Source organism: Pongo abelii, chromosome 8, assembly GCF_028885655.2.
Source record: "Pongo abelii isolate AG06213 chromosome 8, NHGRI_mPonAbe1-v2.0_pri, whole genome shotgun sequence".
In the NCBI taxonomy this organism is placed as follows: Eukaryota; Metazoa; Chordata; class Mammalia; order Primates; family Hominidae; genus Pongo; species Pongo abelii.
This window is the reverse complement of record NC_071993.2, coordinates 21,616,938-21,639,483: the sequence shown is the minus strand read 5'-3', so window position 1 is coordinate 21,639,483 and position 22,546 is coordinate 21,616,938. Positions and strand designations below refer to the sequence as shown.

General features: G+C 46.0%; 2 protein-coding genes across 7 annotated transcripts in view; one reads left to right on the top strand and one right to left on the bottom strand.

The window, feature by feature from the left end:
* Positions 1–2,445, bottom strand: part of MLLT10 (MLLT10 histone lysine methyltransferase DOT1L cofactor) — a 226,161-nt gene extending 223,716 nt beyond the window's left edge. The window contains exon 1 of one of the 2 annotated variants that reach the window (XM_054522034.2): positions 2,272–2,445. The gene's annotated coding sequence lies outside the window, so the exon portion shown is untranslated. The remainder of the gene's footprint in view (positions 1–2,271) is intronic. The other variant, XM_054522041.2, reaches the window with a different exon arrangement.
* SKIDA1 (SKI/DACH domain containing 1) lies at positions 1,137–22,231 on the top strand. Of its 5 annotated transcripts, none has more exons than XM_054522046.2 (5): positions 1,137–1,500; positions 3,179–3,367; positions 5,560–5,651; positions 7,403–8,234; positions 9,121–22,231. In XM_054522046.2, exon 5 carries the CDS (start codon positions 9,234–9,236, stop codon positions 11,958–11,960), a length of 2,727 nt encoding a protein of 908 aa, XP_054378021.1. In that variant the 5' UTR covers positions 1,137–1,500; positions 3,179–3,367; positions 5,560–5,651; positions 7,403–8,234; positions 9,121–9,233; the 3' UTR covers positions 11,961–22,231. The 5 variants fall into 5 exon arrangements, with proteins under 5 accessions (XP_054378021.1, XP_054378023.1, XP_054378022.1 ...); XM_054522048.2 differs by lacking the exon at positions 1,137–1,500 and adding an exon at positions 2,550–2,727 and having other exon boundaries at positions 9,124–22,231; XM_054522047.2 differs by lacking the exon at positions 1,137–1,500 and adding an exon at positions 2,550–2,727.
* Positions 22,232–22,546: the final 315 nt, after the last annotated feature.

Genomic DNA, 22,546 nt, shown 5'->3' with positions numbered 1-22,546 from the left:
AGTGGCTGAGAAGTCTCGCTTCCATCTTAATGTTGATTTGCTATTTCCCTCCGGAAAAGATTTCCTCAGGAAACCCCAAATCTAGAAGGAAATACAGCAAGCCCCAGAACGCTTTTAACCCTTAAGACATCTTGTATTACAAAAAAAAAAAAAAAAAAAAGCATGTATGTCTTAAAACCGGCCAAAGAACCATCCCCTCGCTCTTTATTTCCTCCTGTAAATGCTATTATTTTAAACTCTCCATTTTAAACTCGTCCTTCGGACGAAAGGGCAGAGAATGTGCCCGGCAGCACGCAGCAAATCAGGTTTTATCTTACGCCTCCTGGGACTGGGAAAAAAAGTGGAACGTGGCCGAGGGAGCTTCCAGGACAGAAAAGCGACACAATTCGCTGGGGACGCCGCTGGGCCAGGCCAGGCGGGGGAGGCGCGGCGGGGGTGTCGAGGGCTCTCGGGCTCCGGGCCTGGGCGCCGCTGCGAGGAGGGGAGGCGGTTTTAAGTCGTGGGGGCTGGGAGGGCGGCGGCGAGTCGGGCGTGACGAGACTTTCGGAGGCAGGATGGGGCGGCGGTGGAGTTGCCTGGGCTTTCTCAGCCACCCCCCTCACTACACACCCAAATAAAAAAAGGAAAGTTAGAGGGAGGCGGAGAGGAGGACAGCCATCCCCATTTCCTCCCCGCGACGCCGCGGAAGGGCTGGGGCCGCTGCGGGCAAAGAGAGGGCGCGGGATGAGGCGGGCCAATCGCAGGCAACAGGTCTAGGCCTCGGTGGGGCAGCTGAGCCGGGAGGCCGGCGCCCCCTCCCCTCGGCTCCCCGTCCCTCCCCTCCCTCGCAGGCCCGGCGCGGTAGGGGAGGCCCGGCCCGGCCCGGCCCTCCCAGCCCCGCGCGGACTTGCTGCGGCCGACTCCGCCGGGGCAGTCGGGGTGGGGGTGGGGCGGGGGTTCCCCGCCGGAGAATCCTCCCCCGGGGCTGGCGGCGGGGGCGGGGAGCGAGAGCCGGGAATGGAGGATTAGGAAGGACTCCAGCTCGGCACGAGCGCGGCCCGCGCGAGGGATCCTGGGTAAAAAGTGGCCGCGCGGCACCGGGAGAGCGCGGAGAGGAGCCGGGGTCAGAGGTCACGGCCCTGGAGCCCCGCGTGCAGAGCCCCCCACGTGAACGCAGCCAGCAGGAGGAACCTTTTTGTTTTCGACCGCGCCAGCATGCTCCCCTATTGACCGAGCTGCTTTTCCTGGGCTGCTGGGGAGAGGAGCTCCATTGCGGATCTCCTAACCCCACCCCCCGCTTCCACCGCCAACACACTTCCCAACTCAACCCTTCCTCTCAACTCTCATCCCAGCCCCCCGTCCTGAGCTTGCAATAACGCAGTAAATTTGCTTTAACAACAAGTGGGGGTGGTTGAATTTACTCCTCCCTCTCCTCTCTCCTCCCCCTCCTCTTGCTGCGGCTCTTGACACTACTACAAACCAGGACTATAAACATAAACATGTGTCACTGTAACAGGGCAGGTAATATACGGATTTTGAGGTGGGGTGGGGTGGAGCGGGGCTTGGTCGCCGCTTGGAGGGCAGTAAAAAATCGCGTTTCACGTGCTCGACGGCTTTGGGGACTCCCCCACACATCGATCCATTTATATAATGCCGAAGGCGCTCGGTCACTTATTCAGCCACGCAGACCCACAAAGCCAGACTTGCGGATAACCAGCGTACCCCAAAGCAAATGCATTTCAATACGAATCCCTCTCCTTTCCCAGCCAGTGCTGCCGTTTCTTCTATTAGCAAACAGTAACGTGATACTTGAATCCCCTTTCCTTTTTAAAAATTCTTTTCCAGATAGCCATGAGATCATTTCTCGACCTAAATAGTACATCTCTCCCATAGTACTACCTACACATTTTGTGCGCAGAAACCCCTTCAAACAGCAAGAAAGGCTATTTAAATGACTGAGTTCGAAATCTGGTGTGCAAAGGGTATTCCTTGGGCTTTGCCTCCGTGCATTGAGCAACTTCTGCTGCAAGTTGCTGAGACTGGCGCGGTGGAGATCCGCCACAGCAAGCCTTTTTTATTATTATTTAGTCTATATCTGCCTCTCAACTTTTTTTCTCATTCTTAGTTCAACAAGCCAGCAACCACTACTTAAGGTAGAGTAAAGCGAATCCCTTCCCAAGCTTTTTGGCTTGAAACGGAGGGAGATACAGAAAATGTTCAGATGGGGAAGTGGTTCCCTTTGTTCTTTCATTGTTTCTCTACGAACTGGTGGATACAAGGACAAACACTTACCTTCTCTTCCTTTTGCTCCACAAACCAGACGTTCCCATCAGCCTTAAAATACACAATCCACCTTGAAAGTAACTACGGATGTCGGGAGAGTTTGTATTCCATTCTTTTTCGCTCTCTGCCCTCTTTTAGCGTAGGATTAAGTTGCCGAGCACGTTGCTGCAAGCTGTAGCCCCCCCCCCCCCGCCTTAGTGAATCGGTCACGTTTAGGACCCTCTAAGTCCATCCTAATTCTGCCAGTAGAATTGAGGGTATTGGAGCTCTAAACTTTCAAAAGGAAAGGGGCCTGCAACTCTCCAGAAAACTTACAAATACCCCGAAATTTTTTACCATTGTATTTTTGCACCACATCACCAAATAGTATTTGCAAAGAAATAATAGACATGTCTTTGAGAAAAAAAATTTTTTTTAAGTTTATACTTAGCAATGCGCTGCTTAGACAGATGGAGTAAAAGGCAGGTTTGTATCGGCATTTAACGGAATGAGTGCGTTTTCCATAACGTTTGTTGTGCCATGTGTTTTTTTAAAACACAAACAAAACACTACCCCAACTGAGAAAGGAAGTAGAATTTTGAATTAAAATGTTGTGGAACAACTTTAAAAGAGACGTTTACTTGAAATTTATTAGTGTAAAAATTGGCCTCAGAAGTGAAAAGTAAGCTTTTCAAAGTTAAAAGACTTAATTTTCACCCTATGATTCCATAATAAAAAAGCAAATTTTCTGGTTAATATGTGATACTGTCAGCGTTGAGTGTCCAGCCTTTTGGGTCTTAGTGCCCAAACCTTGCTCAAATCTGATTATGATGTGATTTGCTGATGTCATGAATATGAAATGATACTTGTATATCCATAAATTCGAACTTGTGATTTTTTCTTTTTTTTTTTTTTTTTATCTCCCACTTTTTTGTAGGTTCCCAGTAGCTGCAGCAGTGAAAGACAGTGATTGGCTCCAGTGCTCCTAGAAGGATTTGGGCTGAAGCCAGGAGAACAGAACCAGAAGAGGATTCCCTTTGCAGAGACCATCAGGCTCCTCATGTCTTGTCTCTCCTGTCTCCCCTCGTGGTGGCTCAGGATTTCAGTATGGCTGAGCAGCCCATAGGTAGGCCTCAACACTTGGTGTCACCACTTCAGTCTCTACATGTTTGGCCCTTGCGTAAAATAAACAAAAACTTGGGCAACCCTAACAAATTGTGGTTCTGGATATTTGTGTATCATTTAATATCTGAAGGTCAAACTCTACTTTCTCTGATTTTTTTTCTTTTGCATTCAGGATCAATTGTGAAAGGCCCATGTGTCTCCTAGGAAAATATTACAACAAAACAAGATAATTGGGGGGAAAGGCGGTTGCAGTAGGAAAAATGGCTTTTCTTTGATAGCATTTAATTGGAATTAAAAGATTCTTGAGCTATAAACATTCTTTATTTATTCAGCACACATAAGCAGGCATTGTTTTATCACTATCATAATTATGGTGTCCTTTAAACTGCCTGATAGCAGGAAGGATAAGGGAATGTGCCCACAGATTCAGATCAAGTCTCACTCCTTTCTTTCTTTTCCTCCCTGCCCCCTTCCCCCCTCCCTCCCCATTCCTTCCTTGGTCACTAGGGTCCCCCACAGCCCTTGAGATGAGACGAGCAGGAAGATTGTGGCCTAGCCGTTTCTTACATCATGAAAGTGATTTGTACCTCACTCTAATTTGATGCAATCCATAACCTCCTTGTCTCCTATGTTTATAACTGGTTTTTAGCTTGCAATATATGTTATCTGGAGGTGCCTATTGCTCACCTGTGTAAAATCTCATCCACTAGAATTTGTTGCTTTACCTTTGTCTAATTTAGAAAGCACACTCTTAGGGCTTTTTCAGAACAAAGCCTCACAAAAACCCCTTTACCTCCAAGGATTTGCAAATTTATAAAGGCTGCATTGAATTCAAGATGGGTCAGGGGGCAAAAAAAGGGTAGAAGGTCACTGCATTTTGATTATGGGTCAGTAGACAACATGGCATATACCCTGTGTCCCAAACTTCTGTTAAAGACAGGGTTTTTAAATGCCTAAGAACAGAGGGATGGGCCCTTTTGGAGACTTACCCTGATTTGTTTAAATGAACCAAAAAGAAAAAAAATTAAGGGAAATATACTAAGTTATCATTTGTTTCTCAATTTAGCCATTTTCTACTCCTCCATTCCCATTTTCCCATCCCAAAAAGCAGAGAAGATGTGATATTAGATAAATTTAGCCAAAGAACTGTTGAGATTTTATTGTCTTATATCCTCAACTAATTCAGCCATATGAGACTTTATTATTATTTTAAACTTTTATCTTGTGAATATTATAGTTACTTTTAGTTAATAGCACAAGGGGCTTTTATTCTTTTAACCAGCATACTTACATTGTTGAGGCCTTTGTGATGTTCCTTACTCTTTTCTGTCTGAATTCACTTTGAACAAAATGTGCCCAGCAATCACTAAAACAAATGTATATGGTGAAGAGTTGGGGCGGGGGGGGCGGCTGTGATCCTCATTTAAATTATGTATGTATGGGTGAAAGCTTGGAAGGAAAAGGATTATTTTAATGCTCTTCAATACTTTAATTATATGACAGTTGTAGTGTAGAAATGCAAAAGTACTCTTAGGTTTTCCTTCAGGTTTTCAAAAGAACTTTCCCCATTAGTAAACTACTCCTGCAAATTGCTATTGCATTTCCCAGCTAACCATTTAAAAGACTGTAAATGCCGTGTGCATTACTTCGCTCCAGAGGAAAGAGGTCAGACTGAATTGCAATGGTATTTAAACATAAAATACAGTGAAAATAAATCAAAATAGAGCATCTAAAGGTAAATCTAGCACAATCATATGGGATAAGTAAAGACAAATATGTTCATATTTTCATGGCCCTTCACTTTAAAAACTGAAAGTGCTGATTTTTTACAATAAATGCAGAAGTAAGTGGACATTAGGAATATATTTCAATCTGTATTTGCTAAAGAGGATTTTCCTTTTGCAAGCAGCTTTGTTTTCAAAGCTAAAGCACTTTTTACAATAGTGTGTAGATTAGGCATTCCTCACTGAGTAAGTAATCACATTTAATTAAACTCAATGCATATCATACATGCGCCTAAATTCACAATAATTTCCTGGACCCACAGAGAAAGATATATATATAAATGTTAATTTGGACATATCTGTCTACATATGTACATGCATCTGAGAAACATAAAAGTTGATATATCTTTTCTTAAAAAAGAATTTGAATACAGTCCATTATCTGAATTGGGTTCATCTTTGATTGTAGAGTCAGCTGACATGGTCAACAAATTTATCAAAGAAACCCCCTGGCTTTTGAAGAATAGTACTTTATACATCTGGATCTGCACATCAGGCAAAGTAAGTAAATTATTGCATAACTTTAAACATAATTGATAACAGACACCTTTAATTTTTCATCCCCATTCTTTTGGCCAGCTTTCACATTAATAATCTAAGCCATAAATGTTGGTAGCTATTGATCGAAATCCCCGGTGTGCATGCAAATCCATCTTAAAGTCCCCTGCCTTTCATGTGTGAGCGCTCAGGGGCCTCTGCTAGATCTTTTTATCGGGATCGACCCCCAATGTGCCTGGAGAAGACCCCGGATATGCAACGTGTGCTGATGGCCCAAGAAAGCTGTCTGTCACATTCTGTGTTTGTGTGTGTGTGTGTGTGTGTGTGTGTGTGTGTGTGTGTGCATGCACTCATTCAAGCAAGAGTGCTGGAGCCTAACACACACATACACACAAGGATGGGGAAGTTAAAGGAACAAAAGAATGTATTAGACACGAAGAAAGATGTGTAATGGTAGTATTAAAAATGTATAAGTGTAAAGGTGTCTGAGTGTACATATAGAGATACTTGCACAAAGTCTATATAGACACATTTCTCAAATTCCCTAGCCTTTATTTTTCTCTATTTCACCCAACAGATTATGCCCTTAGTTAAAAAAAAAAAAAAAAAACTTAATATGCTACTACTTTTCAAAACCACCTATATTGCCAATATTTTAAAGGTGGAAAGAGAGGAAGAGAGAGGAAAAGAAGGTAGTTTTGAAATGGCTACTAAATCATGTTGCTATGTGTAGGAGGACTAGAAGAGAGAGAGAGAGAGGAAATATAAACAGGAATAGAGAACAACTAAAACTACCTGGGAAAAAAAAAAAAAAAAAGGATGCTCTAGCCAACCTTTTGTACTGTCTTCTCAAAGGCTTTTTCTGAGTTTACTATTTCTTGGCTGACTCTTTGGTCTAAATCTTAAAGCTGGGGGAGGGGAATGGGCGGGGGTGGGGGTGGGAGGGTGAGGGCTGGCAGTACTATATAAGTGCATCAGAAGGAATTTTAAAACGACATTATTGTTGCTGGCAATAAAAAGACTCTGGTCATTCTACTTTTAAAAACAAACACCAGCATCTGCTTTTCCTGGAAACTTTGCTTTCTGCATAAACCTTGTGCATTTTGTCTCCTGTGAAAGTGAAAGAGAAAAACGCGGTGTAATAGATCCAGATGCAAAAGAAAGCCAACTCGGTGGATGGTATTAGCTGTGACGAGGCATTGTTCATTGCTGCCTCTCGGTTACGTTTAAAGCCTGAAATATCACGAGATCCATTCAATGATCCTTCTTTCATTCAAGGGACAAAAATGTAATTTGCTGTAGCTCTGATTTCTTGGATGGAAATGCTAGCCTTAGATTTCAAAGGCAAGAACTAGACATCGCGGTTTGTACACACATTGATTAAGTTGAAGAGCGGCGATTACATCTGTGCTGAGTGCAACAGTAGTTCAGGGGCTGACTTTTCAAATCCCAACCTCCTGAGTTACAGACTCTCTTAAATAGACTTCCTTAATTTCCGGATGCACTTCTTGAAATTCCCAATTCTTTTCAAAATTCCTGGGAAATTACAAAGGAGATGAGGGTGGGGGTGGGGAATTATGGCCGAGATTTCATCTTGTCAGGCAAACTACCTTTTTGTATGTCTGATTCCTCTGTTTTTATCTTTCTGTTTTCTTTTTTGAGCCATACCTGCTCGTGCCATCCAGACCAGAGCAGGGGAAGCTGGAACTTTTGAATGTGAAAAAAGAAATTATTGTATAATTTTTTTCTTGCAGGCTCAGAAATATCCGTTTATTCTTTTAATCACGCGGATGTGTCTGTTTTTGGAGGAACAAGGAAACACATAAATGCCTGGGTTGCATTTATGTTGTAGTTGCAAACACCGAACAGTTAAGAAGATTTTGCCGAATTTTGCAAAGCAGCCAAGGAGCCGCCTTGGGATCGTGGTAATGCGACTGGGAGGACCCTTGCTCTCATTTGGCAATATTTTGGATATCCTTGAAAACGACACCAAAATATGCCTTAATTTGACTAAGAAGAGGTTAAACCACATTGATTTTCATCCAAAGTGATTTTGTTAAAGCAGATGCTTGACTTTGATGGAAAAACTGGGAGTTGTGGAAGATTTACCTAAACTACCAACCAAAAGCATCACAAACCACTGAAACAGTCTGCATCCTACATCAGCACTTTCTTTTCATTGTTATTACGTAAAACCTCTGGAAGCACCTTGGGCGTTTGACATTTTCTTTTCTTTGCTGCAGAAGGAAGCAATCTGCTCCCTGGAATTCTGACCTGTGGTGAACAGGACCCTGGCAAAGGCTTTGCTGGGGACTCTTGGACGATCCCGCCTCCAATCCAGTACGGTTAATTGTGGAAAAGTGTACACATTTCTGGCTTATCTATGCTTTGTTATGGGTCTGACGTGAAACTACCTCCTCCCCACCCCACCCCCCAGCAGAGAACCGAAATCCAGTTGAATTGTTACAGTGTTTCGGAGCTGGAGCCTTGAACTGCTTCCTTGGTCAAATAACTTTGTTTCTGGTTGTAAAAAGGCATTTCAGGAAAAAAAAAAAAAAAAAAGGAAAATCGACAGAAATTCCAAACGTAAGTCCGCACTGGGGTGGTTCACGGGGCGGGTTTAACTTTGGAGCTCCCCTCCGGTCTCCTTCCCCACTCCTGTAAGGGAAATACCAGGCTATTCTGCACATTTTCCCTTAAGCTCCATTTTCCAAAAGGAAAAGGGGGTGGGGTATCTCTCTTTCGGGTTGATAATGTTTTTTAAATGCTTTTCTTTGAAATGATAATAGCTGTATCGGTAAAATGCAAATAAACGAAAAAATAGGCAGTATTTCTTTAAAGGCGAATATACGGTGCGGTTTTTTTTTTTTTTCTTCCTTAAGCATACACACACTGCTTCTGATGAAGTCTGTGAGTCAGGCTGTTTCTGAGCTCCGATAGTTTAATGGAAAGATTTATATACCGACTGTATTATTTACTTTGGGAGGGGAGGTGGCAGTATAAGGGTATGCTAATTAGTGGGAGATTTTGGGGGGAAGGGGTGGAATATCAATTTTTATTGCATCACCTGTCAGGAGTGTCCAATCAGCGCTGGCTTTAGGGGAATTAATTGATGAAGGTGTCTCCGGACGAGCTCACTTCACTCTGTCATTTTATTTGTAGCTAAAGCAGCGGCGGGAATAGCAGCTGCATTTCTTTTCTCTTTCTCCCTTCACATTCCATTATCATAGTGCTCCAATGGAGAAGGAAGGAATAGAGGGGCCCAGGTACTGATCTGCATCGGGGACTCAGACCAACACACTGGCAGATCAGAAACCGGATGGTTTTCTCCCTCTTTTTTAAAAAAACGAAAACAACAACAAAAAAGCAAGAATCAAGTCAGTGTAATTTCATGGGGTTTTCCCCCCCAATAATTTCGCCTAGAGTTTGGCACTTCCTTCGCCGGGAATAACAGTCTTTGTTATTTTATTAGCAGGATGCCTTGAGACACACGCAGCATCTGGCGGAGGATTAACATACATACATGTGTATGTATGCGTCACGTATATATTTACTGCAAATGGTGGGGATCATTTAGTGCCCGAGATGGGAGACCTGAAGTCAGGTTTTGAAGAGGTGGATGGCGTGAGGCTCGGCTACCTCATCATTAAAGGGAAGCAAATGTTTGCCCTCTCCCAAGTCTTCACAGATCTGCTGAAAAACATCCCGAGGACGACCGTGCACAAGCGCATGGATCATCTGAAAGTGAAGAAGCACCACTGCGATCTGGAGGAGTTGCGGAAACTCAAGGCAATCAACAGCATCGCCTTCCACGCCGCCAAATGCACGCTCATCTCCCGGGAAGACGTGGAAGCGCTCTACACCTCCTGCAAAACCGAGCGCGTCCTCAAGACCAAGCGCAGGCGGGTCGGCCGGGCCCTGGCCACAAAGGCGCCGCCGCCAGAGCGCGCCGCTGCCGCCAGCCCCCGCCAGGGATTTTGGAAGGACAAGCACCAACTTTGGCGGGGCCTGAGCGGAGCCGCGCGGCCCCTGCCAATCAGCGCGCAGTCCCCGCGCCCGGGCGCCGCCGCCGCGCGCCCCGCCGCCCATCTACCTCAGATTTTTAGCAAATACCCCGGCTCGCACTACCCGGAGATCGTGCGCTCGCCGTGCAAACCCCCTCTAAACTATGAAACTGCCCCGCTCCAGGGAAACTACGTCGCCTTCCACTCGGACCCTGCTTATTTTCGGAGCCTGCTGTGCAGCAAACACCCGGCAGCAGCCGCCGCCGCCGCCGCCGCCGCCGCCGCCGCTGCCGCTGCCGCCGCCGCCGCCTATTACCAGGCATCGGCGGCCGGGCCCCAGCCCAAGGCAGCGGCGGGCGCCGGAGGCCCGGGGAGCCTGAGCTACCGCTGCAAGCGCAAGCGCGGCGGCGCCAAGGACTGCCTGCTCGCGCCTCACGCCGGCGCGCGGCGCCTGCTGCTGCTGCCCAGGTCTTACAAAGCCAAGGCGGCGGCGGCGGCGGCGGCGGCGGCTGCAGCGGCGGCGGCCGCCGCCGGGGCCACTTGCCTGGAGAGGTTTCATCTGGTCAACGGCTTCTGCCCGCCTCCGCACCACCACCACCACCACCACCACCATCACCACCACCACCACCACCACCGGGCCCAGCCGCCGCAGCAGAGTCACCACCCCCCTCACCACCACCGGCCGCAGCCCCATCTGGGCAGCTTTCCCGAGAGTTGCAGCAGCGACTCCGAGTCCAGCTCCTACTCGGACCACGCGGCCAACGACTCGGATTTTGGCTCCAGTTTGTCCAGCTCCAGCAATTCTGTGTCCTCAGAGGAAGAGGAGGAGGAGGGAGAGGAGGAGGAAGAAGAGGAGGAGGAGGAGGGGGGCAGCGGGGCCTCGGATTCCAGTGAAGTCAGCTCGGAGGAGGAGGACTCGTCCACCGAGTCGGACTCCAGCTCCGGCTCCAGCCAAGTGTCAGTGCAGAGCATCCGATTCAGGCGCACCAGCTTCTGCAAGCCTCCCAGCGTGCAGGCGCAGGCCAACTTCTTGTACCATCTGGCCTCCGCCGCCGCTGCAACCAAACCCGCTGCTTTCGAGGATGCCGGCAGACTTCCCGACCTCAAGAGTAGTGTCAAAGCGGAGTCGCCGGAGGAGTGGAATCTGCAGAGCTGGGCCCCCAAAGCATCTCCGGTGTATTGCCCGGCCAGCCTGGGGAGTTGTTTCGCTGAGATAAGGAACGATAGGGTATCTGAGATTACATTCCCACACTCTGAAATTTCCAATGCTGTAAAGAGAACTGACCTGACAATTAACTGCCTGGCAGAGGGGGCCTCTTCACCTAGCCCAAAGACAAACAATGCATTTCCACAACAAAGAATACTCCGAGAGGCTAGGAAATGCCTACAAGCAACTCCTACTATACACTGTGCAGATAACAACACAATAGCTGCTAGGTTCTTAAATAATGATTCTTCAGGAGCAGAAGCAAATTCAGAAAAATATTCCAAAATCCTTCATTGTCCTGAATTTGCTACGGATTTGCCCTCTTCGCAGACTGATCCTGAAGTGAACGCTGCAGGAGCAGCAGCAACTAAAGCCGAGAATCCCTGCACTGACACAGGCGAAAAGACATTGCCATTTCTGCACAATATTAAAATCAAAGTAGAAGACAGTAGTGCTAATGAAGAATATGAACCTCACCTTTTTACAAATAAGCTAAAGTGCGAGTGCAATGATACAAAGGGTGAGTTTTACAGTGTGACTGAGAGTAAAGAGGAGGACGCCTTGTTAACCACAGCCAAGGAAGGTTTTGCGTGCCCTGAAAAAGAAACTCCTTCCTTAAATCCACTGGCTCAAAGTCAGGGCCTTTCATGCACTTTAGGTTCTCCAAAACCTGAGGATGGGGAATATAAATTTGGTGCCAGGGTAAGAAAAAATTACCGGACACTAGTACTGGGAAAGCGACCTGTCCTTCAGACACCTCCAGTCAAACCAAATTTGAAATCAGCTAGAAGCCCTCGTCCTACAGGTAAAACTGAGACACATGAAGGAACACTGGATGATTTTACAGTTATAAACAGACGCAAAAAGGTAGCCAGCAATGTAGCATCAGCAGTGAAAAGGCCATTTAATTTCATGGCAAATTTTCCTTGTCCACCATCACTCATTATTGGGAGAGATGGGGATTTGTGGCCGGCGTATTCCTTAAACACCACTAAGGATTCTCAGACTCCTCACAAGGCCCATCCTATATGGAAATGGCAGCTGGGCGGTTCTGCAATACCTCTTCCACCTAGTCACAAATTCAGGAAATTTAATTCATAAAAATGTTTTGGAAGATATTTTCTTGAACCATATTACCTTCCTTTTGTTGTAAACTGCACAGGATGGTTTGTACAAGTCCATTAATGTGTTACACCCCCTTTGGAGTCCTGGTTTATCGCATTTTGAAGACAGAAATCGGATTACTTTTTTTCCGTTGCGGGTTTTTTTTTTTTTTTTTTTTTTCTGGAGTAGGGTGGGGGCGGGGTGGGAGAAGGGTTGGTTTACATTCCACAGACTACTTCAGGCTAAAGACTCAAGTAAAACTCAGTTATTACGGTAGAGCTGGAACACTTTACTGTTTCAATGCTAATAATGCACCCGGTACCTCAATTCAACTGCTACAAATAAATGTCAAAAGGTTGAATAATAAATATTACAATGAGCCATTAAGTTTATGCACTAGATTTCAGACCTGAAAGTGTAACTGTTAATTCAGTGAAAGTTTGTTAGGTTACATGGTTACACAGTGAGGTGAGGTGAGGTAGCAAGAAGTTCCTTTGAGCCCAAAATGTTATTTTCTGGAGCTCTTGTTTGTGGGGTATCTTTTTCTTTTGACTCCCCTTATTCCCTCTCCAAGAGTAGTTGCACTTAACTTTTTTCTTTTTTTTTTTTTTTTTAGTGGAAAGATTGGGGTGTGAGTCCTGATTAAATACTAGTAAAAGCTGCCTCATACATACTGAGTAAAATAAATGTGGGATTGTATTTTTTTTGTAAAGGGTGTGATTTTACTTTTAAAGCCACTCCTTTGCAATTGGAAAAGTCTGTTTTGTGTTCTCACCCAAAGGTTTTAAATAAGGTGACTCTTACTATTGTCCTGCTTATCTTGTGGTCTGAACATGACCTTCAAACTCCCAAAACAATTGAAATATTTCTTTTTTCTTTTTTTTTTTTTTTTTTTTTTGGAGAGAGTCTCGCTATGTCGCCCAGGCTGGAGTGCAGTGGCACAATCTTGGCTCACTGCAACCTCCACCTCCTGGGTTCAAACGATTCTGCTGCCTCAGCCTCCTGAGTAGCTAGGATTACGGGCGCGTGCCACCATGTCCGGCTAATTTTTGTATTTTTAGTAGAGACGGGGTTTCACCATGTTGACCAGGCTGGTCCCGAACTCCTGACCTCAGGTGATCCGCCTGTCTCGGCCTCCCAAAGTGCTGGGATTAAAGGTGTGATCCACCATGCCCGGGCTGAAATATTTCTCATAATAGCAGAATATTTCATGGTCAAACTCTTGATAGTGACAAATCAGTAAATACAACCACGAAAAAGAAAATGAGGGGTCAGAGTTGCGATACCCCAAATGAAAAATAACAGTTTTTTCAGGGCTTTTTGGTACCAGAACTCAGGCACTTGGATTTTAATACCTTATACTTTTTCTGCATCTCTCTAAAACTTCTGTTTTCAGACCATCCTGTGTATAGAGCAGGAGAGTTTCTACTGCAAGTGACAATCAGAGGTGACTATCTATATTTGCACTTAAAATCAAAGTAGTTCAACATGCAAATGCTAGGGTCTAGCCCTGGGTAAGGGCCATGCTGGTGTACTGTGTTGTGATGATGGAAGCAGTAAATCAAAATTATGGAAATTTGCACTGTTGAAAAGCATGCTTTAGCTTTATTTTCAATTAAAAACACTGTTTAAAATTCCTTGTTCCATACATTTCTACTTATTCCAGATTGAAGAACGGTTAACAGGATTGAATGGTTTTGTTGACATTTTCACTTGTAATGTTTTTGCCTGAAAGAAATGCATTTATTGGGTGTAGTGTTTTGTTGTAATACTATGTGACCAGGCCAGTCAGGTTCTGTGCAGAACACTGGTGGATTTATTTCCAAGTAACAACAAAACTTTACAAACTTGTTACAAATCAAGTAGGAAAAGTTTCAGGCTTAAGAAAGTAAGCAGAGATCAGTGACTGTTTTAATGAAAGTTGAATCTAATAATTTCTGGCCCACCTCCTTTAGTCTGACAAATTATGTATCTCAGATCCTTCCTATCTTGAATCTAAGAAGTTGCATCTATAGATCATAAATCTCAAAACAAAACAAAACACCAATGAAATGTTTACTGTGTGAATTTAAGTCACTATTTCTCATGGAAATTCAGTCTATTGTTTTTGTTTTTCCTTAACCTTTTAGTTCCTATTCCCTTTGAAATTTTCCTTTTGTCTATAAATGTTTCAGATAGATCTGGATGGCCTCAGCCCCTAATTGCTGAATATGCTCTGTGGTTTTCCTCTTATTGTAAAGGACCGAGACTGAGAATACCTGCATCCAAATACATTTGGATGGAGTAAACAGATGCTTTCAACTGCCTTCCTTCCTTTCCTTCTTGAATGTTGCCATGCCAGGTGTAGGTTCACTGGATTCTTTTTTATTGGAATGGTAGATATGGTCAAAGTAAAAATTTGGGGATGGTATCCTTGAATTGTTGTTTGTATATAATTCCAAAGACCAGTCCATGTTATAGTTAAAGCCCCAGAAAGCTAAACAATTGGCTTCATAGTCTGAGTTCTTTCCTCTTTGGAAGGCAATACAGAATTTAGGTGCAGTAAGTTGTCCTGAAAAATCAATCTGTAAAAAGTGTGACACACACATTGGAAGTGTGTAATTTCTACTCTTTAATTACTTCTAAGTTAAGAAAGTTCAAAGTACGGTGACTACTACACGCAGACTAGTACTGCTCTTGTTGGCTAAGGACTCATTGTTCCTAAATTATAAAGTGAGAATAAATTTGAAGTCTACAGATCTTGGGTGTGGAAGGACTGTAAGATGGAATAAGCACAATTTAAAACAAATATACCCTATGGAATTTCTGACATAAAATATTGGCCTCCAGCTTTGACAATTAGTCTCAAACCCTCAGAGAATCAATAGTTTCAGTTTATAGGAGCTGGAGAATGAACAGCATGGAGGCCGAGGCTTTCCAGAGTGATTCCATCAAAAGGAAAGAAATTAAATAGTCAACACAAATTTCACCCCACAGTACTACCATAAGCCAGCCAACCACAGCAAAACCTGAGTTAGGGCTTCTGTAAGGAAAGTGTACTAAATAGTACGCAGTAACTTGCAAATACAAGGTATTCTTTCAATTCCTGCTAGCCCCTTAGCTGTTTCCCCATTCTGATGTGGGAATTATTCTCAGTACTGTTTATATTATTTTGGTTGTTTTATGATTAATGACAATATCTAGACTTCTCTAAGCTGCTATAAATGTCCCATTTGTTCAGAAAGTTAAGCCTTATTGAGAAAAAAACAAGTTACCTCCATTGATAGATTACATTTTTACATTTAGATGTTTTCACGGCATAGAATTAAAAACAAACAAAAAAACAAGCACTATATGACTCCAGGGTGACTGATTCCTGTGTCTAAAGACCAACATTTAGAGACATGAGGAAAAAAGCAGGAGAAGACTCTTTTTCTAACTTTTTGGGTTAACAAACTTATTTTTGGTCTCCTATAAAAGTAATTTCCTGATAAGACTGTGAAATGAAAATTTAAATATTTTTTTAAGAGGTGTGTGTACTCTGTCTTCCACAGTCAGGTTATCCGCCTTTATAGAAAATGCAGCTTGCTCTTTTTCAACTATTTACTTTTTAAAGTGGGTGTTCTTTTCTACTGGCTTACTTGATTACAGTGGAGTAATCTCAATAATGGTTGTTTATTTGAAAATCAACAAGGAGCCACCACTAAATAACAATAACACAAACTACATGGGGCTGGTGTTGGATTTTTATCTTTTCTGTGTCTGGGTGACTTTCAGTGGTCTAGAAATTCCTCAAAGTTCTAATCAACAAGAATTGGGAGTTTCTGCTGATATGAAAATGACAGTTTTGTTTGCATGCAGGAAGAGATGTAGAAACTAATTCCTCAAAAACATTTTTTTTTCTTTCAAAGACAACAAAAACAAAAATCCTTCATGGTAAAGTTTTTTTTTTAATAAAGCATTAGCATCTAAAAAATAAAGAAAATGTGGTGAGTTTTGCTTCACCTTAAAAATAACTTCCTGCTGGGAAGGATGTAAAAAGAAGGAGTTCCCAGAGCCAAACTAGGAAAGGGAAAAAAAAAATTGCTTCCCATCAACTAACCTCAGGAAATTGGCAAGGAGGAACAGGGCATCCACCTTAGCGAGTCCACCCGGTCACCCCAATCATTCCAAGATTCTCCCCTTCCCTGTAAGGAAGAACTATTTTTGATGCTAGCTTTGGTTTTGGTTTGCTCCCTAGGCCAAAGGGCATTTTGCAAACTAGCCTGGGGGATGGGGACATAGGGCAGATCTAGGAGGTGGGGGAGGGCTACATTTTACCTGTTTGGCAGGCCCTCATTTGCAAAAAAAAAAAAAAAAAAAAAAAAAACCAGAGTACGTGGGGAGGGCTTAGGGGGGCCCAGCTATCATTCTTCGCCCATGCCCTGGGCCCCCGCTCCTCTCTCGCTTCTTTTCAAACTGTGGCGGCCTCACAAGCTCCTACTTTAAAAGGCCTGAGATGTTTTGCATGAAGCCCTCACAATAGGGGTTGAGGGAATTGACAGTTTCAAAAACAAGGCGTTCAGTCCTTTCCAGCTGCCGAGCCCGCTCTCTCGCACCAACTCCTCGTTCCTCTCTGCTGGTGGCGTCCTCCGGGGCGCGCGGCCGCCCCCACCCCGCCAGCCCGCGCTCCGGCCGGCCCACCCCGCCCCCAGGCTGTGTTTGTAAACAGCGGTCAGTGGCCGGGGGCTGCTGGCGCGGGCTTGGGGCTTGGCGGGCTGGGAGGGAAGGCAGGGGCCGGCTGATCGCGCGATGGGCTGCGGGCTAAGGCCCGGCTTGGGGGCCGCGGGGGTTTCAGGGTCCCTTTCCCCCTCGCTTGCCCCAGGCCGCCGAGCTCTAGGGCGCACGGCGCTAAACCTAGGGCAGCTCCGGGCTCTCTGGGCAGGGCCACCACCACAAGAAAGATGTTTAAGTGCCGCCATTTTGCATGGTGGCAAACAAATTTCTTTGTGACTTTTGTTTTCCCGCCCAGATCTTGCTGTCCTCTGAATGGGTGACGATGTCGACCCCCGGGGCGGGCGGCAGGGCCAGCGTCGCGGCACCTCCCGAGCAGCCTCTCGGCCAGTCGGCCTTGGGGCCAGGCCAGGCGGGAGCGGGCGGCGCAGGGCGCGCGGGAGCCGGCCCTCGGGGCCTGGAACGCCTCCCCTCACTTGGCGCTCCTTTTGTGTGTCCCGAAGTCATCGCCCACCCTGGCACACGCACACGCAGCCTCGCCGTTTCTCACCTTCTCGCCCAGGCCTCATCTCCGCTCCCCAGGCAAATGGGGCCCAGCTCTTCGCATTGGGCGGAGGGCTGGCCAAGGCCTCCAAAAGGCGCGTGTGGATCGCCAGTGGCAAAGGGTTGGGGCTTTCCCCTGGGCCGGTGTGGCCGCGAACGCCTTCTGGGAAGTGGCCCAAGAGTAGAGGCCCTGGGTGGTGGGGAGGGCGCGGGGGGCGCAGGCAGGGCCGGGCGCAACTCCCACAGTGGGAGGAATGGGATGAGGCCCGGCTGGCTGGGTTTGGCGCGTGGTCCCCGTCCCTGGGAACCTCTCCGTGCATCTGCAAGGGGAATGATGGCCTGGAAACGGGAAACGTGAGACAGTGACCTGGAAAGCCACCCTCGGTTGGGGAGGTTGGAGTGCAGCAATGCAAACAAAGCTGCTACCGGGGAAGAGGGGAAACAGAGGTGCACCGCAGCTAGGTCACAGGAAAGTGCAACAAGCTTGTTTTCCCGGGTGTTTAAAATGCAGCCCCAGTTGTAAAGTGTGTGAAATTACTCACTGGTCTCTTAAAGAGTGCCTAATTTATAGTAAATAGCAAGGTCTTTGTAAATGGCTTTATTATGTTGTTTCTTGTTAATTGTTGAGAAAATCCCCATTGTTGAGTGTGAAAGGCTTTATGAGCTAACCTGGTCCTCGGCGCAATCACAGGGCAGTAAATGGCCGCTCGGCCTCCAAGGCCCCGCGCGGGAGCCTTTGCCGGCCGAGAGTGCCGCGGGGACCTCTGGAGATGCTGCCTCGGCCTGGGAAGAAAGTGGCCAGGCTTTCCAGGTTTTAATTAATGGGAAGACGTGTTTGGAACTCGCAGGCCCCCAAAAGCAGCTGGCTGAGTGCGGCAGGGGGAACCTGGCGGGCCGGGAGGACCCCGCCCGAGAGGGCCGCGGAGAGGCGGAGGGGTCCCGGGCTCCCCTCTTCGGTCACAGGCTGCTGGGGGTCGCGCCTAGGCCCGCGGGTCCGGGGCGCCGGCTCGAGCCGCGCGGCGGTGGGATTGGATCTTGGGCTTTGTCTCCAGTTCTCCAGACGCTTGGAACGCGGGATCGGGCCGGTTCGACCAGGCCTGCGGAACCTGAAAAAGCCTATCGGGCCTGGAGACCGCAGGGTCTGCGGGGCAGAGCAGGCTCCGGGGACAGCTCCAGGCCCCAGCTCAGGCCTCTTGTCTTTTGTTTAAAGGGATCTCCATCTCTCTCTTCTTTCCCTCACCCCCTGTTTCTTTTCCCCCTCTCGCCTTCTCTTTTTCTCCCTCTCTCTCCCTCTTACACACACACACACACACACACACACACACACACACACACACACACACACACACACACAGTCTCCATTAGAAACTAAAATGGAATCGGAAGACGGGAGATATAAGAGGAAGGGGTTTTGGTTTTGTGTGTTGAACAAGGAAAAAGAATGTCTTCTTTAAGATAAAATATTCCTATCTCCTTTTCCCATCTCCTCCAGTTCCCTTTCCACCCAGTTGGGACTTGGGAAGGGTATGGGCAAAACCAGGCAGGCGCCGGATTCCAGGCAGGCGCTGGATTAACTTTTGAGGAGAGGACTCGTTGGGGTCCTGCAGGCCGGGAGAGGACAAACGGAGAGGGCCTCCCCAGCCTCGGCCCCGCGGCCTTTCCCGGCACTTAGGACCCAGTGGGTCGGGGGAAAAGCAGCAGCCGCCTCTCCGCAGCCTCTGAGCTCTGGCAGTGCAGTTAGAAGGAAGACAATTCCTTACTGAGCCTACAAGCGTGGAAGAAAACCTGGGTTAGGTGGGCTGCATGTAAGGGTTTAGACATTAGCTAATGCAAATCACAAGGAAATGTTAATTCCAGTCGGAAAAGCCTATATTCAGCTATCTTCCTTCCCTTCTAAGACGGCCCTCTGCTTGCTTGCGCGCTAGCTCTCACCAAATTAGCTATTACGTGAAATCCCCCTGGGTTTAAGGCACTTGTTTCACGGATTCGCGTACAACCCATATTAACTATGCACTTTCTGCTATTCCTCTTGTGACTGTCCCTGCCTCTTCTTTCTTTGCAGAGTATGATGCATTTTATTTTAGCCCAATCGATGCGTGCAAATACTGGGATAACACAACCCACACTTCTGCAATGGAGGCTGTTTTCAAAATTGAGTTTAGGGATCAATACTAAGTCGAAATGCTCCAAATTGCATGAATTCACCAAATTCAAGCCCTGGGCTTCCAAGCCCCTATCCTGACTGATTAACGCACTCTCAGATAGCTGTGCTTCCACCGTTCCTGCCTCTCAAAACAGGATGTTTTCGTCTAGTGTGTTTGGCTTTCCCTAAAGATCACTCGGGTTTGCTTGGAAAAACACGACCCCAAAACGTGTGGTGTGAAACTCTTGTCGATGGCTTCCGTACAGGTCTCCTCTCACATTCGCCTTGCGGACTGCCATCTCCCTTTATTTTCCTGGGACCGAACAGCAGCACCTAGCAGTGCCATGCTGGGTGCTCCGAAAACGTTTGCTCAGCTGAATAAATGCTTTATTGGTCAGGGAGCAGCCCTATCCTGTGCCACTACTTAGCTCCCACGATGTCTCCTTCGCCCAGAGCTGAGCTGCTTGGATTGCAGCACAGCGAGCTCTCTATTCTTTTCCGGCTGCGGCCATGGCTGCGGGGCGACTGGTGCCTAACCGGGTGTGTGTGGGGGGCGGGGGCGGGGCAGGAAAGGGCAGTGGTTGTCCCCTTGTTGCAAGAAATGTTTAAGGCCAGAGAGGTGTGTATGTGGGGGGTGGGAGGGATTCCAAAAGAGAATCAGAAGAGCTTGTTGCCCACAGATGTGTATGTATATAGTCTAAAAAGAATATATGGGAAACAACCCAAGTACCTAGGATGCCAGAGTGTCCCTGATTCCTTAATTCCTGCTGTCTGGATCTTCCTTCAGGGTAGATAACAGGAACAAGAAAGAAAAAGGTGGAGAGATAGTAGCAGGCAGTCTAGAGACCTTCCAGTAAGATGCAGTTATTCATCTAATCACTACCATCAACACGTTTGTGTTGGACCCTTTTTGCATGGAAAAGGCTCAGGAGTCAGTTGACTTAGACCCTAAAATATCACCAGGCTAGCAAAGGGCAGCTCTGCAAAGGCCTTCTCCAGCCCCAGTGCACGGAAGGAAGGGAGGGAAAAGAAAAAAAGAGAAACCATCTGAGTGGCAGCTTACTCTCCTCTTCCTCAAGCCACCAAAACAAACAAACAAACAAACAAACTCAGAATTCTGGAGGCTGGGAGAAGCACATGTAGGGCACAAGAGGTTGAAATGGAATTTCTATTGTTAGTGCTTGCCGTCTTTCAGATCAGTTTAAGTTGGCTCCAGGAAAAACACAATATTTGTGGTAAGTGATGAGCAGTAGAGAGGAAACACCCTGTGGAAGAGAGGCTGCACTGAGTGGAGGCAGCTGACCTCCTCCCCCTTTTCTGTGAAAGTTAGATATATAAGAGATCTGAAGGCTACCACTTGGTCAGTAGGCAGGGGTTTCAGTCTCTGCAAGGGCCTAGATTCTTGGATATTCAGGAATAAAGACACATTTTACATTCATTCTCTCATCTCTTTCTTTCCTCCCCCCGCCTCCCTTCAAATGAATACCCTGATTGTCAGTGGTGCAAATGTCTGAGATTCGTTTTCTTCCTCTATGTTGAGTCCGAATATGCAGACCAGTGGCTGGTTAAGCTTTCAGATGTCTAGTTATCCTATCCATTCAAAGTCAAACCTGCATGATACAGTGGGAATTGCCTTGAACAGGTTTATTTACCTTTCTCCCCTTTTCCCTATATCTTCTGTTTTCTCTCTCCTCCCACTCTCTCAGCTTTTCCTCTTCTTCCCTTCCCCCTACCTAACCCTTGCACCCAGGTGAAGGCTATGTTGGGAAATACCCATATTTAGTAATATTTGCTCCAGAAGTGGAAAGAGGGTAAGATCTGGACTTACACCAATGCTGAGAGAAGCAGTGTGGGAGCCTGCAGCGATCCTGAGCTTCCTTGCTGGGGTGAGGGGCCAGGGCTTTGCAGCCTCTTGCCCTGCATGTGCTGAGCTATTCTGGTTAGGCTATAAAAAACAGCATGTATCTCAAGACCAGGAGAGCTGCACTCCATAAACACATGGCTATGGTTCTAACATGGAGCACATTGCCAGATGCAAATGTAAAGAGATGCTTTTAATTTTGTTCCCAGTGTTATACATCATGTGGCAAATTGACCTTCAGGAAGCCAATTTTTATTTTTTCTGTTAATAATAAAGACTTTTAAAACAAACTTAAACATTTATGATTAAGAATTAAAAGGGTGCACATCATTACTACTTGAATGTTTCTTATCCGATTTTAAAAAGAGAGGTGGGATTTTTTTCCCCAGTTTCCTAAATAAGGAAGATTTTTAAGTGGAAGATCTTGGTTAACATTCAAATTGTTCAATTGTTTTGCTGCTCATGACTTTAAGAAAATAATAAAAATATTTTAATTCTTGTGTTTTTTATCCTTTTACATCTTTATGCACCATAAATTTAAAAGTAAATTAGGAAATTAGTTACACACTTCTGTCATCTCCTTTAAAGAAACTACCTCTGAAACATCTACTTTCTTTAATATAGCCAACATTTCTTATTATCTTATGTATTTCAGTCTGTGTTTGTAATTTAAGATTACTGTTAAACAGGAGAAAAACAACTTATTTTGTAGAACTTAAGTGGGAAAGAAATATAACTTATTTTGTAGACTTAAGGAGGTTACAAGTATTTCTAAAATTTTGTCCTTTCTGTGAGTCTCTAACTGGTTTATCTGAACAGGATCTGATCCTACCACACATGAAGGCACTACATATAATATCCTGACACAACAGAAGGATTTCTAGATGAATTGGAAGCATCCTGATTGTGAATTTCCTATCTTTTCCTGTTTTGAACCACTACTTTAGTGTATACTCCAAGATTGATTTTAACTGTGATCTCCTTCAAGAAAAAAAAAAGTGCAAAAAAATAATATTAAGAAAAAGAGAAGGCCGGGCATGGTGGCTCATGCTGTAATCCCAGCACTTTGGGAGGCCGAGGAGGTGGGAAGATCACTTGAGGTCAGGGGTTCGAGATCACCGTGGCCAACATGTTGAAACTCCATCTCTACTAAAAATACAAAAATTAGCCCAGCATGGTGGTGGGCGCCTGTAGTCCCAGCTCCCCGGGAGGCTGAGGCGGAAGAAACGCTTGAACCTGGGAGGCGGAGGTTGCAGTCAGCCGAGATCGTGCCACTGCACTCCAGCCTGGGCGACAGAGTGAGACTCTGTCTCAAAAAAAAAAAAAAAAAAAAGAAAAAGAAAA

What these genes read in the sequence shown, in the direction of transcription:
- SKIDA1 (XM_054522044.2), top strand. Translation starts at nt 8,968, where the DNA reads ATGGTTTTCTCCCTCTTTTTTAAAAAAACGAAAACAACAACAAAAAAG. An exon ending in AACAAAAAAGCAAGAATCAA is followed by an intron (nt 9,026 to 9,120) that starts GTCAGTGTAATT and finishes TTATTTTATTAG; the next exon opens with CAGGATGCCTTGAGACACAC.